The sequence below is a fragment of the Apis cerana genome, linkage group LG8 (assembly GCF_029169275.1).
Source record: "Apis cerana isolate GH-2021 linkage group LG8, AcerK_1.0, whole genome shotgun sequence".
NCBI lineage: Eukaryota > Metazoa > Arthropoda > Insecta > Hymenoptera > Apidae > Apis > Apis cerana.
Window position 1 is genome coordinate 6,505,378 of NC_083859.1, and position 19,623 is coordinate 6,525,000.

Sequence of the window (19,623 nt, forward strand, 5' to 3'; positions counted from 1 at the left end):
AATTTACATTTAATACAAATAACTAAGAATAATGGCTATCAATATATTAATTAGAAGAATTTTTTAAAAGAATTTAATCGCTTTCTACGCTAACATAATGATTTTAATTAATTATCAGATAATACATAGCTAATTTTGCTAATTAATTCAGATTAATAATTCAACTAATTTTCATTATATTGTGACACCAAAGCAAAAATTTTTTATAACATTATTATGTTATATAAACAATTTAAACAATTTTTCTTTAATTTCTTTAGAATTAATAGACTATATTATTATTAGAAAAAGTATCTTGAATTAATAGTTTCGACATAGTCATGGTAATAATGCATGATCCAATTTTGCCAAATAAATTAAGCGATGCGTTGTTCTTCATGTATCTTATCTAACTTAACTACGATTGTCATATGTTGGATCATCTAATTTAGATAAATAATCAAAATTATTAGTTCCTTAACTAATTCATTTTGATGCAATTATTTTATATAGTTTAATTTCAATGAAGTATCGATAAATATTATTAATTATAAAAAAAAATATAAATATATAAATATAAATATATTTAATAGAAGATAAATTTTTATTCAAAAACAAATTCATCCACTCTTGTAGTACATAACAAATATATCATCAATTAAAAATCAATACTTTTTCATTTTAGTCTATTTATTATAGAATTTTAATATATAATAATATTAGTATGATATGTTAATATTATATATTAAAATATTAAAATATTTTTTCAGTAATTTAAAATATTTTATATAAAATAAAAAAATTACATAAAATAATTATCCAAATTTCCATTAATTATTATTTATTTAATGAAAGATTAAAAATAATATTTTTTGTATGATTATCTTTATAATATCAGGTTGGTGCATATGGGATTATGCATAATAATGTAAATAATTGATGATCGCTGTTATACTGTCTATCATCTGTTCATCTTATTCATCTAAATTGAAAACTGTGCATCGTCATTAAAACCGGCAGTCTCTTGCAAGCTGTCGTGGTGCATGCAGTTCCGCATTTGTTCGTAGAATTTGTCTCTTATTAGTAGATTGTATTTTAAAAAGAAATATAAAAATATTGTATATAATAAGTAATTAACTTTTTATGATATTCGATATAGTTGATAATATACTTTAAACATATTAACATAATAGAATCTGGTAAGTAACTTTAATTTTCCTAATTGCCATAGTTCCTCCATTAGTGTTAATTATTTACGTAATTAATTAGAACTGTTTCTAAACATTCTATAAATCATGAGATAATATTCTGTTCTTTATTAATCGTAACAATTGATTCGATTTATTTTATAATCTGAACTAATATTTATTAATTTAACTTATTTATTAACTCTTAGAATACATTCAAAATAAAAATATTTGATAGAAAAATTGTTTGTAGGTAATAATTAAAAATAATAAAAATTGAAATTTCAATCAAGAATAGTAAGAGAAAGCCTGCAAAAATTAAGCGAAAAATGGATAACAAGACTAAGTCTCAACTTCACGATCTATGGTTAGATTTACGTGAGGCGTCACGAATTATAATCTCGCCAAGTGAGTAGAAGCAAACAGGTATTTGGAGCGCAACAGAAATTTTCCTAGAAAATATTTTCCGCAACTAGTTTCTATCATATGCAAAGGGATTCGCGTGTACCTAATGCGTAGAAAATGAAATTAACGGCGATTAGGTCAGAAGGTCATCTAGTTCGCATGCACCAAGCTGACTAAGCTAATAAAACAACTGATCATATATGCATTCCATTGAACTATCTTCTAACGAGATAAAAACGTACATATGACTTTTTTCCATCATGAAATTCTGAAACCATAAAGAAACAAAGATTTTTTTCATTGATGTATTGTAATCAAAAAATGAATAAATAAGACCATTGGATGCTGCAATATATCTATATATTTGAAATTATAAAAATAATTACTTAATTTTAATTTAAACAAAATTATTATAACAATTATTTGATTCAAAGAAACATATATATTTCATAAGTAACAATAACATTATCGACAATTATTATGTATTATTAATCATTTAAAACATTCTTTTTCAATAGAAACATATATTTTCTTTATCTTATCTAAAAGTAATTAATTACAAAAGAGAAAACATTACAGAAATCAACTGATTGTTTATATAGCAAGTATCCAATTTGTAATAATGCTGAGCGAAGGGACGAATCAAAGAATAAGAGAGAGGGAAATAAGAGAGGTCAGCAGCAGAATAATGTAGAAGGAATGGCATGGATGTAGCCAGTTCGGATTGAACTGCCGAATAGCGCGGATCGTTTCGATTTTCATTTTTCTCAGTCGGTTCGTTCCCTCTCCACATTGGACATTTATTTATAATTGATATTACTATTATAAGCATCGAATCATAAAATTAGATATCTATGTGCAGGTGCGATTATAATGAGGTTATATTACACTTTAGAATTTTATATATATATATATATAAAAATGTGAGAATTTTGATGAAAATTAACATAATTTTCAGAATTAGATTAAATGTAGATTTAATAAAAATGTTATGTGTATATATAGTACACAAAATAGTTATTGTAGTCCGTTTAGAGGGCCTTCAAAAGAAAAGATAGGAGATAATAAAGGTTACCACGCGATCCGTTGAATCGTTTACGCGGACGTTATATATGTGGGTTATCTGGTGTTCTCTTCGATACTATCGAAGCTGTTGCTCCCGTTGACAAAGTGTAGGCCGAGGAAACAAGCCAATCACCGCCACACCCTACAACAAAATATGAAAAACGTTCACATTCTATGAAACTATTGATGCATTCTATATATATATATGTATTCTATATCCTGCATTTTCTGTTTTTGCTTATTAGTTTAACTTTTACAATTCAATTTACAGAATTCAATTAAATTTTAATGATTTTTAAACAATCTTTAATTTATTTTTAAATAATTATTAATTGTTTCATATATCCATTTCAAAATTAATAATTCAATATAATATTTAATATGATGAATCCATATAATCTTAAATATATTATAAAATTTTATTAATTTTACATTAAACATCTTTCTGATTTCAAAAAAAATCAATCAAAATTTTCACATACTAAAGATTTGACCATTTTAGTCCATTATCAAAATATATACAGATAAATCGTTCATAATCAATTCATAGATTCAAATTATTAGGTTATATCAGTATTCATTCATACAACGAATTTCATAATTTATTAATTACATAATAATTATTTATCTCATAAGTAGCAGTAATAACTCATTCTGCAAAAATTCTAATTTAGTAGAAATTACACGACATTTAATGCTAATACCGATTAATTACATATTCATATCTTATGGATCAGTAAATTTTGTAACATTACATTATTCTATCAAACAATTATTTCTCTATATTTATTCTGATTAGTTTTTGTATATTATGATCTAATGATCTTATAATTTTTTACAATTATTTTTTATTTATTAGTTTAGGTTACATAACTATATTAAATCATTTTTATAGTTACATAACTATAAAAATCATACTAAATTATACTAGAATATAGAATATATAATAGAATATATAGAATATAAACTATATAAAATATTAAATTATTAATTAAATAAAATAAATTATATATTATATAAAAAATAAAAATCTAGAAAAATTCATAAATTATTTTCAAAATACAAAGTCGGTAAATATAATCGGTAATATATTCAAAATACAAAGAATTAAGTTTAAAATTTTTTTTTTGTTTGTTATGTAAACTATCATAAAACTATTATAAAAGAATAGGCAATAATTGTGAATTTAGTATGTGCAAATATTTCGCGTGGGCCACAAGTCCACGAGTACGGGATAATACTTATGTATGTATATACAAAACCTAATTACGTACTGTGCATGTATCTTTATTATTGGCCGAGAATCCATGTGCACAGCGAAGTTCAATGAACCTTTACAGTTATGTGTATTCTTTTGATTGAAATTCTTTATTTTCTTATTTTAGTATATACATTCATTGAAAATCCGCTAGATTTTATCAATACATTTGCAAATTGCAAGTATATTTAGTTATAAATAATTTTTTAGTACTTATTCATTTATACTTAATCTATTAAAAATTTCCTATTTATTCAATTCATAATTACATTCTCAAATTTATAAAATTTTAATCTTTTTTATTATAAGATTGAATATTTATTGAGATTATCAAAAAATTTAAATGCAAACATAAACAAGTTTCCAAATTACAAAATAAATTAATCGATAAAGTAAATAATTTTATTAAATTCAGAAATTTAATGTATAATCATTCGCGTATCTACTATCGTAAATATCTTGATATCTATAGAATATCTATAGATATATATATATATTTCTCGACTTATCGTGATTACTTTATTTCTTATCATATTATCTCGAATTCTATAGAATTTTCTATATACACGGGAATGATATAATAGAATAATTTCAGTGATAAATGTTCTGTAAACAACGTGTTATAGGTTAAGAAATTTATGATTTCAGTGAAAATTTTGAACTAATTCATAAATCAAGATTTTTTGCATCAAAGAGGTTGTATACTAATTTCAGAAATTCATTTAGATTTTCTAAAAATGTTTCGTCAATTACTGGATGCTCTAGGAGGAAATACGGTATGCTTAATTCTATTGTAAAATTCAAGGAAAATCATTGATAGATTCTGTCCTTCCTAAGATATTTCTAGATCATGCGTTTATTTGCACTTTTGCATCTTGCATTTTCAAATGTCCTTCATTTCTATAATTATTTAGCACATGTTTCGTTAGTAACCACTATTAATACATATCCACAATGCGAACAGATCAAATTCATGTTCGTAAGAGAAGATATCTTGTCAAGGATGTTACACTTGCGGTTTCAACGTTGTACCTATATTATTAATTTAAATATATTCACATGTGTTTTCATGCATAAATACGAATTATTTCAAGATTAATAGATATTATTTCAAGACTAATTTATGTCATATAAGAGAACAATGTATAATTTATATATTATATTTATATATATTTTTGTAAATTTAATTAAATATTGTATTAATAATTTGAATTATATTAATTAAATATTGTATTAATAATTTGTTATAGGCTCAAAGCGGAATGTCTGTGGGTTCGGGAAGGCGAGCACCGTTTAAACGGGCAAGAGTTACTTCTATATTGGTCACGAACAAGTCCACGAAAACTCGGTGAATATAAAACTTTCACATTAAAAATAAAGAATTAAAGAATTTTTCATTAATGTTACACACTCAAGTTAATGTTAATATTAAGAGCTATATAAAAAAAAAAGAAATTATTTAAAATTTGCTTTCATTTCTTCATTTAATGTTTATATAAATTTTATTATTAAATTTATATATATTGTATATTATATCTATTATATAATTATTGCAAAATAATTTTCTAATTTGACTAAAAAGATTAATAATTTAATTTTAAAGATTTCTATATTATCGATATAATGGTAATAGTAATAATAATGATAATAATATAGTCGGTAATAACGGTAGATGAAAATTTGGCGTATAGATGGTGTTAATAGCCAACAAACTGACAGTAATTTTTTAATTAATATATATAATAAACATTTGACATTCAAACAACTGAAGATAGATTCATTATCATAATTATAATATTTAGATTTTTTCAGATAAACAATTCTGTTTATCTGAGAAATTGTTTTATTATTTTTTTAAAAAATTTTGTTATCGCCATAAGTGATATTAAACTTATTAAATGATATTAAAGTGTATTAATAAATAAATAAATAAATTTTAAGTAAATAATCTTTACAAATATTTTAAGTATTTTTTTATAATTAATTTTAATTTAGATTCATTAAGAAAGTATAATTTATAAATATATTATTATAATACTTATAATACTATTTTAAAAAACTGGAGGTAGTAAGAGGGGATATAGCTCAGTGGTAGAGCATTCGACTGCAGATCGAGAGGTCCCCGGTTCAAACCCGGGTGTCCCCTAATTTTTTTTATTTATAAAAATTTTTCTTTTATAAAATAATATAAAAATTATTATTCTAAATTTAAAATAAATGTAATGTAATAAAAAATAATTGTTTATAAATTATACCAATATATACAAAAATATAAAAATATCTTATAAAAATCAATAACAAAATTTCTTTTTTTTTTTTAAATTGTGTTTTAACATTAACATTTTTTAATCAAGTAAAGACAATGTAAGACAAAAATAAAATTAATTTTATATATTACATTATTGTTCCTAATAAATATATTAAATAAGACATTGATTAGTATTCAATGATAGAATTGATCTCTTAATTGGTCACATCTTAATGAATTTCATCATTAACTTTAATCTATTCAAGTTTTTAAAGTTTTTTTTAAAAAAACATGTTATAGCAAAGAATGATCAATTTATTAAATTAATTTAATAATAAACTCTATTTAATCATAATCAGTAACATAAGAAAATCAATAGAATAATATAATTATAATTAATAGAATAATATAAAAATCATAAGAAATAATATAATTAATAAAATATCAGAAAATATGATATATGTTTTAATTCTATATTGTATATTATAATATTATATATATTATATATAATTATATGTATTATAATATATTATATTCTATATTATAAGTTGCTAATCTAATATATAAGTAAGTAATTAAAGAGCTATATTACATAATTTTTTATTATTCATTTAATATGAATAAAACAATATTATGACTATTTACAGAGTTCAATAATATTATGTGATTTAATTATTTATAAAAATTTTATTTCTATAATACATATAGCTAAAACATTGTTATAATTAATTGTTGTCTTTATACTATTAAACTTTATACTAAATAAAAATTTTAAACTTTGTCTCTTTAATTCTATGAATTTCTACAATTGTTTTGATCGATTAAAATTTTTATTGGGAATTTCAGATCGAAATCCGACTTAATACTATTGCCTAATACAGGCAAAAAACGGGACGTAGTTACATCGTTTTTCAGCCCAAAACAACCAGTGATCAAAAAAATCGAGCGTACTATCAAATACGAGACGAAGTTACAGCAGCAGCACAAGTAAGTTTTAAATTGAGTTCTCGACTGTTGGATTACCATACTTTCTATGCATCACACATAACGATATAAACCATGTGACACATTTTGTTAATATATGTAATAAATTTCTTTCTTTTGGAAAAGAGGAAAAAAGCAAAACTTTTAAGAAAAGAAATGATATTACTTTGCTAATAGATTCATTTATCTCTATATGTCTCTTATTTCAATATCACAAGATTTAGATATATACATATATGTATATGTATCAAATTATATCATATTTGATGAATATTTCTTTATTTTCTATCAGATATGTAATGAATATGAATATGTAATATATAGAAAGAAAAAATAAGGAAATCGAATTTACAATTTTTTAACAAAAAAATTGAGAATTCTATATCCTTTTGTCACATTTATTAAATTCCTTATTATTAATGTTCTTATATAATGAACTTTTTTATAAAAATTTATAGTAAAGTAGTCAAATGTAAAAATAAAAATCATATATTGCGTTTTCTAAACACATTTAGTTTGCATGAATTAGAAATGTAAATATCTAAGATTATATACTTTTTCTTCTTATTAGAATACATCAATTGATTGTTACATGCAATAGTTTTAGTAATTAAAGAAACAAATTTTAAAACAGTTTCTTTCTTGTATCGGTTATAGTTTTCTTTTTTTTCTCTGTGATTGAAAGTCGCCATTTTTGCTAAAATAACCAAAAGTGCTCTTCAAAAATTATTTCCTATAACCTCGAAAAGATATAAAAAAGTAACGAATTAAACACCCAATTATTAAAAAAAAATAATTCCTTATTATACTAATTATACTAATGCTTTCATTAAACAACTTCAAATCGATGATTTGTTCGAATGCAATGTTCGATTGATAACAACTGTTATCACATAATAATGATATCATTTTCTTATGAGTTTTCTATTGGCTATTTATAATTAATTAATCAATATTATTTATATTTTTTATAATATAAATCTTCTTACAATACGATATAACAAAATTTTTTTTGTCAAATTAATATATACTATATGTTTTTTTTTCTAACGTTTTCTATTGATTCATATTGTTTAACGTAAAAAGTCCATTCTAACTGATCCAATCCAATCCTTTCAGATTGATTGATTGATCATAAATCAAACTCCCATTATATCAAATAATATATTTATTAATATATTTATTATTACATATATTTATTTTTCCTGTAATTATTGTTTTCTGAAGAATCTATATTTATTAGAAAATAAAAGTTTGCGAATAACATAACATTGGAGTTTACATAACATATATATATTAACAATATTTGCTCCTTATCGTTGTTTAATTAATATAATTTAATTACAAAGAAAAAAATATAGAAATAAAAAAAAAAAAGGAGGAGAAGAGATTGATTTTTACAAGGTTTCTAAAATAGATGCTACAGAGCGTCTATTCGACAAATCTACGATTGTGACAATAAGAGCAGCACTGGGTATTAACATTATATGACCTAGATATCCAGTAAATCAAAAGTCAATGAGCTACTTGTTTCAACTCGATGCTTTGTATTTATGGTGATCCATCATAGAATAGTATTTAGCTAAGTGAATACGTTAGCGATGGATTTAAGTCATAATATAAATATAACTATAAAAAATAGATTTATATACATATAAAAACTATATTTACTATATTTAATATCTAACAAAAATTGAAAATTTCTTATATTTTTACAAAATTTTAAAAGAATTTTTATTGTCATAAATTAGATTTTATTACTAATATTTTAAAATATTTCTTTTTTTGATTTGGCAAATAAAAGATAAGATTTCTTTTTTTTATTTCAATATTTATAAGAAATATTTCTAAAAGACAAATAAATTATCATAGGTGGAATCATTAGATTCCATAATATAAATGCTCATAATGAGATACTTTAAAGATCTTTATATAAAGATAAAATCAATTGGGAGAAAACGAGCAATGACGTCAATGTAAGTTGATCGAAGAATCAGAGAAATTAACTAAACATCTTTATTTATTCTCAGTAATTGTTTACCACTCATTTCCAAAAAAGAATTTAGAATTTAAATCAAATGAAATAAAACAGATTTCAATTTTATAATCAATATTTATTCAATATTTGCATTGCAATGATTATTGCTTACTTTGATATAAATATTTGTATCGATCATATCTTAGTCACATAACAAAAATATATGCAATACATCTTTTTTTTGTCATTTATTTTAAGAATTGATCATTATTTTTTTATTTTAATTCATTGTAATCTTTATTTTTTTTTATCTTTTGCCAAAAAAAACTTAGAATTATTGTGTATTAAAATTCGCTCTCAAATCGCTATCATTATCAAACCGAACGTTTTTGTATAATTCCATCGCGTCACAATATGAACACATCTCCTACACCTGGCAATAATATCTTTCTTTGGTCTCCTTGACGTGCAGATAAGGCCATAACATCAACAACGCATTTTCTTGGACGTGACAATTCGCAATCAGAATTTATATACATGTTGGTTGGATTGGTCACAGTGATTCAGAGAAAGCATACTGCATCAACCTTGATCTCATTTATGCATTTATGCAACCTGCTAACTTATGTTTCACTCTATTTTAATATGCTGATTCAAAAAGTAAATTAGTATAAATTCTTTTTCCTTAATTAGAGTAAAAAAGAAATTCAATTAGAAAATTAATTATATGAATATTAATAAAGGTAGAGAATTGAAGAATTGAAGAATTGTCGAGATAATAAATGTTTAATCAATCTTCTGAAGAAACGCACTGACGTAAAATGTATAGAAACATTGTATAGAATACTAATCGAGGAATGAATAATGCCGTGACCGTTTAAGAATCAACAAGTTAACGTGTCTACATCGTGGTAGACATTATTCCATTAATATTACTAAGATGTCCGCTTTTGTACGCTTAATAAATATTAATCTTTTCTAAAAGTAATTATATGTAGTTCCAAACATATTATTGTAAGAATATATATATATATTAAACTGATAAATTAGTAAGATATTGAAGATACTTATAATTTTCTTATTATTCTTTTTCTTTTTAATTTTATAAAAAAATTTCATTAAAAACAATAAATATCCTACATAATTTATCAGTTTAATATATATATATATATATATATAATATATATATAATATATAATAATATAATATATAGTATAAATATATGATATATATATTATAATAAATTTATAAAATAGTGTTAAAATACATTAATTAGATAAGACATAAAGCATAGATTAAGTTTTTTTCTTTATTAAGAAAAAAAAATTAATTAATTTTTATTAAATTTTTAAAAATTTCTTATACAAATTTCAATATACAAGACAAAAAAACAAATCGAATTGTTGGTTATTCATTTTTAAAACTTTTGAAATATATTATGAATGCTTTATAACAAATTCATTGTATTAAATCTGCCAATTTTGAGTTTTTTTTTTGGATTAATGTTAATGGACATCAGCCAAATACTTTCCAATATTATACTAATCATATAAATTTATATATTTATATATATTATTTGTTTTTTCAAACCATTTTCGATAGCCTCGATGCTTTATTTATATATGCAAAGATATTTCCAACGAGAATATTTCCACTAATTAAATTTAATAAAAATATGCGAATTTCATGATGAAATATATGTATTGTAAAAATGTAGCTAAGATAGCTAAGATAGTCGACATATTTCACGAATGTGTTAGCTTTATGATACGTTCAATGTGTGCATTTTGTACACGTTACTTAGCTTACCATGAAATCGACCCCGATCAGATTACAATCACTAGAGTCAAGTCATTGGTTTGATAATGCCATGAAAATAAATTGATTTAGCTTTTTGCATTCTGAATAATCATTTTATTTCATTAATTTTAAATAATATTTAAAATTAAAGGAAACAAAACTCAATTTTAAGAATTTATTTTTTTATATTGAGTATATTTAAATATATATATATAAAATTCGTATAATTCTATTTTTTTAATATTAATTTTTAAACATTCGTACTAATTAAAAAATTTGTAATTATTTAAAATGTTTTTTAAAAAATTACTTTTTAAAAATTATATTTTAATTTTAATCTAAGACTTGATTTTAATTTTTAGCTTATCCGAATTTACTATAATTATGTTATTAGAAGAAGTTTATTATTACAAGAATATTATAATTATAAAATTTGAATTTATTTTAATTCAATATATAATATTTAGTAATTAATTTTTAAAACGATATGTAATATTATATATCAATAATAGTATTCGATTTTGTGTTAAGAGGCAGATTTTATCTCATGAATTTAATTCACATCTTAATTCTAAAGAAGTTTAGACCACCGGGTACATACCATATGTCGACCGTATGAGAAAACTGGTTGATGGTGAGACGACGTCTGCAGATTCCGTGGCCTCCTTAAGCAGTTTCTACCTCTTCTTCCTCACCCCTCTATACTCGCCTAACTATCTTTGATAGTATATGTAAGTAAGCACTTACATACTTATTCGTTCCCGAAGAATTGACGCAGACTATCTAATCCTATTGATTATCTCTGTTTCTTTATCTTTCGTGATTGTAAATCATTATATAAATCTTTATTGAAAAAATTTAATAGGTAACTAAATAATTAAAATCTTATTTTTGAGCTGGTTAATTAAATATGATTTTTTTTAGAAAATATGTGAATATGAATTATTATATATGATTATAAAATTTATAAATATAAATTTAATTTTTTCAAAAATTACTATACATTACTATTTTATATATTTAAATATTTTATATATTTTTTTAAATAACTTATTATTATTTAAAAATTAAATTAAATTTTTCTTTCTTCTTGAAAGAAATCCAAATTTTGTGCAATTAAAATTTCACTGTTCATATTCTTGTTGCATCAATATTTTATATATTTTATTTATAAAATAAATATCATGTTCCTTTTGTGATAAACTGATTAAGATTCATAGATAAAAATAAGATTTTATTTATTTTTTCTTGTAGAAAAATATTTTATATCTATATCAACATGATCTAAAAAAAAATTAGCAATATTATTGTTATGTCATAATTTTCTGTATATTTAATATCTGAACCGAGTTTCTCAAATCCTTCGTCTGGCAAAATGGTTGAAACCTGTAGTGGGGTAAACCCCCACTTCTGGTGAGAATCTAAGTCGAGTCAATCGAATCGTCAACAGAAGAATTGTCGAGAAAGTCTAACCATTGAAAAAGTGGGAGAAATTAATAGTGGTGATGGCACTTAGAAATGGAAGTGGGAGAAATACGGGTGTTCTATTATATTGTATTGTTTTGGTAAAGTTCTTATCTTACTCTATACTGTGATAATGCAAATAGGACACCCGTTATTTCTCCCACCTTCATTTCTAAGTGCCACTACCACTACCACTTTCTCCCACTCTTCCAATAATCAGACTTTTCCCGGCAAGCTCGGTCGTCGATTCGTCGAATTTTGTATTCAGTGCTTGATGTACAGTGGATTGGAATGTATCATTTTTCTTTATTTTTTGAAGAAAAATTATTATTCAGGAAAAGTGTTATCAACATTTTCAAGTTCTGAATTTAAAAATTAATAATTAGTCTTTGGAAGGCTCAATTATTGATGATTAGAATTTTATCAATGTGATCACCGATGAGTTTGAATAATAATACAACGCTTCACTTTATCAAAAATTCATTTGGAAAGAGTCAATTTTGCAAATTCCATGATCAAGGATGCAAATATATTTCTCACATAAACATCGAGAGACACAACACACTCGCTACAGAATTCAGCCGGTTGATGCAACAAGTGGTCGTTATCGAAGTTTGTAATCTAAGTGAATCTATACGTATTTTGTTGGAATTCGTATACATTCATGAACAAGGATCTCTAAAAGTAGTTCGAGGTCGAATAATTCTGTACGAATCTTCAAATTTCTCTTTAAGCTTGTGTCACACGCTGCAAGAAACCGATTATTTTTCGTCGTGTAACCTTAACTTGATGACATGATCGAGAAATCCGTTCGAGAAAGAAGTTGAAAAATTTTATTGACGTATTTTAATTAAACTTGAAATGTTCTACTTAGTGAAAGTAGCACATATGTATAGTGTGTTTTCTTTACAAAAAATTTTCTATGCTTTGTAAAGAAACTATAATTATAATTAAATTATAATTTTTTTAAATTTTTATTCATAGTGTAGTGTAAATATCTATAGTATCCTATAAAAAGTGAAAAATTATATGAATGAATTTTAATGCTGTGTATAAAAACGATTATAGAAAAACTAGATTATATTTATATATTTGTCGATAACGAAGTTTGACTTTGTGAAAGAAAAGTAATTTTAAAAATGAAATTTTTATTGATTAAGATTTTGTTGAAATTATATATAAAGAACATATGAAATGGAACACAGTGAAAATTTTCGTTCAGTTTTATGAAACTAAATAATTTTATCCAGTGAATTTATAATATAATTTATTTATAAATTAAATAATTTTAAACTATATTATCGATTGGAAAAATGAAACGATAAATCTTCGCGTTTTCGGGAATAATGTTTTTTCAATTTCACTTGAATGCCCAGTGAAGTGTGAAGAGCGACCATGATGAAGTTCAGATCGCTGTTTCGCAGAGGCCAACAACAACCGCCGACGCAGTCGCAGCAGCAGCAACAACAACAGCAACAGATTTCGCTGCGTCAGGCGCCAAGCGCCTCTTCACTCGAGGTGAAGAACGAGAATTCATCAGCAGACAATTGGTGCTCCCTCGGTAAAGAAGGAGCTAAAGGAAACGCTAAAAATAGTTATAATCCTAAGGGACCCACCAAAGGGTCCAGGATGCAGGATCTTGAACGGGAAATTGAAGTGTTACGCAAGGAACACGTCCGACTCGAATCAAGTTTACGGGAAGCGTCTTGTGATGCTCAAAATCTTCTTGAACTACGTGCCGAGCTTACCTCTCTCAAGGTAATGTTTCAATATTATATGTTTCAATGTCTATAAAAAATTTTAAGCCTCTTTTCTTTACATAATTTATGTAAAAATTTTGATTTTTTAAATTAACTTTATAAATTATAAGTATTTTCATAAAAGATATTTTATTAAGATTTCAATATGAAATATTTATATTTAATATATAAAATATTTATATATTATATAATATAATATATATGTTATTTTCAAAAATTTAGTTTTGAAAATAGTGGTAATTTCAAATTTTAAAATATATTTATGATTTGAAAAAATTTTAATAAGATTTTTAATAAAATCAAATTGATCAAAATATTGATCAAAATTGATAAAATAATCATAAATCAAAAAAAGATATATATATTGTGTTCATTATTATTTACATTATTGGTTTTCAATTCGATCCTTTTTGTTCTCCTTATTTTCAATTTTTTTTATGTATAAAATTACTTAATATATTTATAAATTTACTTTTCTCATTTCATTATTTGTGTAAAATTATTATATAAAGAAAGAAATTTCAAGGACATTTTTTATGCGATGAAGAAGATTGATTTTATTTATCGATATTAGCAATAATTAAAGACAGATAATTTTTTCTCTCTTGTTATATTTTTTGATATTAAAAAAATATTGTGCAATCAATAAAATTAATCTTATAATTTAATTTAAAATGCATTCGTATGTTTACTAAATTCATTGAATTACAAATAATTTATAAAAAAATGAAAATTAATTTTTTATGAATTAATTAAATTGTCATTTTGATTATATAAATCTATTATTTATAAATTATTATTATAATTCTATTATAATTCTATTATAATTCTATTATTATAAATAATTCTATTTGATTATATAAATATTCTAAAATATGATCCCGCCTATTTAAAAATAACCAGAGGGCGTAAAATATAAGGATGTTTACAAAGAAAGAAAATTTGTGAAGTAAAGCAAACGCTATGAAAAAACGTTGTTTCTCTTCATGGTATGGTAAACAAGAAAAAACGCTTCGTTTTATAAATTGTTTGTACAATCATAAATAGTTAACAATCATTTAAAAAATTATAAAATGTTTGATCGAACATTCGTGAACTTAACCTAAAATAAAGATTTATTTCGTCATATAATCATAGAAAAAAATCGTTCATTTTGAATTAGAAACTTGGTATTCTCAATATCATCATAGTATATTATACTATTAAACATATTGAATTTCTTCATGCTACTCGGTTCGAATAATTAGAATACAATCAATTACCATATTCTGATTTATGTAAGAGTCTGACATCATGTATTTAATATAAATAAAACAACAAAGAAATCAACAGAAAAAATATAAACATTTTTATCAGTTTGTGACAATAGAAAATGTTATAATAATAAAATAATATTTTGTAATGATTTTATTTCCATTTTTAATATATGCTTTTAAAATTTTTTAATTAATAAAAGATTTCATGATTTTATTTTTATATTATAGGAACAACATAGTTTGGAATTAGAACGTCTTACTGAAGAAAATGAAACTCTTCGAGCAAGACTTAGAGATGTAGCTCATTCTCCTTTATCAGATTCAGAAAAACAACAATTACTTTTGGATGCCTCAAGATTACACAATTCTGCACCAGCATCAATAGCAATTCCTCAAGATGAAGGATCCATATCTGTTACAACTATATCCCAAGATAATGCTCAGTGTACTACCCCAGATTGGGATAAACATTCTTCTAGTTCTGTATCAGAAGTTTCTGTTGCATGTCTACAAGATAGAATTTTGCAAATGGAAGAAACTCATTATTCAACAAATGAAGAGTTACAAGCAACAATTCAAGAATTAAGCGATTTACAAGTATGTATAAAATTATAAAATTATATAAAAGTAAAATTATAAAATTATAACTTTTATAAATTTAAACAATAGTATAATAATATAACTATAAAATTCTTTTAATTTGTAGGCTCAGCTTACAGAATTACAAGCTGACAATGAAAGATTAACAGAAGAAAAAGATGTGCTGTTAGAATCATTATGTAGACAAACAGAAAAACTTGAAGACTCTCGTTCCAAAGTTGATACATTGCAAGGTCTATTATTAAGAGAAGAGCAACCTCAAGAATCTTCCAAAGGATATAATACAGAACGAGAACAGAAATTAGTAGATCTTCTAAAAGTAAACACTCTTAATTTTAAAGCATTAAACTATGACATTCAATCATTTTTTAAATTAATCAATTACAGAGTGCACAAGAAGAACGAGAATCCTTGCTACAAAAACAAGAAGAATTAACATCCGAACTAAAAAGTCTTCGAGCAGCTGCAGAAATCAATGCCACAGAAACAGAACGATTAACAAAATGTGTCCATTTGTTAGAATCCTCGGTAGAGACAGCAAATATTGAAAGAAAACAACTAGATATGGAATTAACAGAAGCTAGACAAGAAGGTGCAAATCGAAATATAGAAATCAGCAGGTTAACTACGCTATTGGAAAATGCCCGAGCGAAAATTGAAGAATTAGAACAATCGAGACAAGTAGAAAATAAAAGTGAAGCAGATGAACTTTTAGATGCTGCTAGAAGAGAAAAAGACACTTTAGAAACACAAGCGGCAGCCTTGCAAGAACAATTAGCGCGTTCGCATTGCGATCACGATCGTCTTAGAGATCAATATTCACAACTTCAAGAAGAATACAAAGTATGTTCAATAAAATATATATATATATATATATAATCATATAAATAAATTTAATATATTTTAGGTAGCGCGTAATAATGCTAAATCAGCTATTGATGATCTGGAATACAGATTGGATCAATTGAAAGACGAAAGATTATCTGTGAGTACAGAATTACAACTTGTGAGGGATTCCTTAGCAGAGTTGCAGGCACAATGTCAAAGGCATTTGGAAGATAAAAGAGAATTAAAGGCCGCATTAAATGAAGCTCAAAGGAGGGAACGCGATATTCAGTCACGCCAGTATGAATTAGAACATGCTTTGACTGAAGAACGTAAATTGAGACAAGAAGAAATCACTGAATGGGAACAGTTTCAGACAGATCTATTGATGACCGTTCGTGTCGCAAACGATTTTAAAACGGAAGCACAAAGTGAGTTAGAGCGAGTTGTAATGGAGAATAAAGCACAGAGAGATAAACTAAGAGCATTAGAAGCGCAACTTGATAAGCTAAATAAAGGTAAGTAAACTATTTTTAAAAGCTTTTATTTTATATTGTTATCTAATATACTGTTAGAAAAAAGATATAATTATACTTATCACAATATAATAGGAAAACAAAATTTAATGAGTTTATATATTTTTATAAGGAAATTTCAAACAAACGATAAAAAAACCAGGAATATAATGATTAATTCAATGCATATTATTTTTTTTTTTTTTTTTTTTTTTAAATTTCATTCGGATATCAGGCAGCCTCACAGTATCTCAATGTAAGAGTTTTGGTAACATTACTGGAAATTCTTGCAAACCTACTGGCAATATCTTAAAACGTGGCCGTACTATTATAAAGAAGAAATATGAGTCCAAGAAAGAAACTTTAAAATTTGATCATTTTAAAATAATAACAGAAACAAATTCAAATAATAAAGAGGATTTAAAAATTAACGATTCGAAAAACTTAAGTTCATTGATTATTCATAAAGATACTGAATTTGAAAATAGTAATGAAGTTTCATATCTTAAACAACCTCTTGAATTAAATGATAAATTTTTTACAGAAGAAATTAAGCATAATTTTGAAATAAAAAATAATTTATTAGAATCTAATGATTTTGAAAATCGATATTTTTTCGAAAAACAATCTTCAATAGAATGTGATGATTTTGATAGAAAAATAAATATAGAAACTTCCAAGAAAACGAAATCAAACAAATATTTTGATTTTACCGAAAACTATTCGAAATTTTACATACCAAATATATCAATTTCAAAGGAAAATGAAATTATAAAATCATCTTTATTAAAAAACATAAAAAGCATTCAAAATGTCGGAACAGATTCTTATGGTATTGAAATCTCTAATAGTCAAGTTTTTGTTCCTAAAAATTACATATATTCCGGTATAGAGAATGCAATGAATGATTTGAAATTTGAAGTAGACCCAAACATGAGAAAAATATTGCAAGAAAGTACTCAAACAAACAATAATTCAATAAATATAAATAATTTTAAAATAACTAGTACCCAAGAATCTCAACATTTAAATGAGTCTAAAATAGAAAATGGGTTTGCATCTGATTCAAGAAATAAAGAAAATGCTTTTCTCATGCAAGTTTCTGAATTCAAAAAATTAGAAGAAGAATATAAAAATAATTATTTTTTATATAAAAAGCGTAGATTTCTGAAAAAAAATGAGTCTAAAATTAGTAGTGAAATTGTTGATTCTCTTTTAGATACTACTTATAAACAAAAATTATTCTCTTCTACTTTGAAAAATCGAAGCTTTTTTACTTCTTTAGATAATCTGAATTTACAAACTTATTCTGATAATTTAAATAATGAAAATATAAAAAAACTAAAGCAAAAAAAGGAATTTATACCTTATAATTATGATATTGAAAGTGCAATATGCAAAAAAGATATCAATGATTCACTATCTACAGAATCAAAAAATCTTTCAATTGAGCCTTACTTATATCAAAAATCAAAAGATTTAGATTCCTTAAATCTTAAAAAAGAAGATATAAAGAGAGAAAAATATAATACATATCCTATTCTCTTTCCTTTGGAAAATATATCTAGATCTACTTTAGATAGTCTGCCTTTCAATTCACAATTTGCATTAAGGAAACTTATAACATCATATTCAAACAAAACTACTGCAGAATTAGATTCTACCTTGATACAGAAAACTATTGATGAAACAATGAGACTCGATGATGAGTTACGAAAGACTGAAAAAAATTTATCGCTATGTGAAGTAAATAGATTAAAACGTATGAAATTCTTAAATATGAATTTATCTCAATCTGAATCAAATGCAGAAACTAATATAAATAATTCTATAATCATATATAAAAAAAAAATAAAAAATGAGAATTTCAATTTAAATTCAGATTCGAAAATAAATCAAAATAATAATAATTTAGCGTTCAAGAATAAATCTCTAATAGGAAGGACTTCATCTTTAAGAGAAAAATTTGAGACGATTATCGAAGATGTGGATCTGAAACCAGGCCGACAAATAGGTACAATATGCGACCATAAGTCGCCAATAGTAGTGTGAAAACGTGATTGCTTGTACTTGCAGAATTCAAATCCCCATTGTCTGTTCTGGTTTTTAATTTTAATGAATAAATGTGTTAAATACCCGTAAATACCCTTCTCGTTGTTAGTCTCAGATTTCTTTAAAATTTTTTCATCTTTCATATTTTTTAAATTAATTATTATATTAATTTTTTTTTTGTATGATCCTTATATTTCTATTCTGAAATTTTTTGTTTTTTGTTCTTTGTTAAAATATTTTTGTATAA

General features: G+C 23.9%; 1 protein-coding gene and 1 non-coding gene across 11 annotated transcripts in view; both read left to right on the plus strand.

The window, feature by feature from the left end:
• Positions 1–999: 999 nt before the first annotated feature.
• LOC108003438 (cytospin-A) overlaps positions 1,000–19,623 on the plus strand; it is a 20,524-nt gene continuing 1,900 nt past the window's right edge. The window contains exons 1-10 of one of the 10 annotated variants that reach the window (XM_062078369.1): positions 1,000–1,178; positions 1,420–1,574; positions 5,145–5,242; positions 6,989–7,129; positions 13,778–14,126; positions 15,613–15,981; positions 16,091–16,303; positions 16,372–16,827; positions 16,892–17,327; positions 17,560–19,338. In XM_062078369.1, the coding sequence (XP_061934353.1) occupies positions 5,157–5,242; positions 6,989–7,129; positions 13,778–14,126; positions 15,613–15,981; positions 16,091–16,303; positions 16,372–16,827; positions 16,892–17,327; positions 17,560–19,338 (3,829 nt within the window). In that variant the 5' untranslated portion in view covers positions 1,000–1,178; positions 1,420–1,574; positions 5,145–5,156. Of the gene's footprint in view, positions 1,179–1,419; positions 1,575–4,492; positions 4,671–5,144; positions 5,243–6,988; positions 7,130–11,481; positions 14,127–15,016; positions 15,118–15,612; positions 15,982–16,090; positions 16,304–16,371; positions 16,828–16,891; positions 17,328–17,559; positions 19,339–19,623 lie in introns of those variants that run through there. The other 9 variants (XM_062078370.1, XM_062078367.1, XM_062078368.1 and 6 more) reach the window with 9 other exon arrangements.
• Trnac-gca (transfer RNA cysteine (anticodon GCA)) lies at positions 5,969–6,040 on the plus strand. Its single transcript has one exon. It is a non-coding gene; the product is annotated as a tRNA-Cys (tRNA).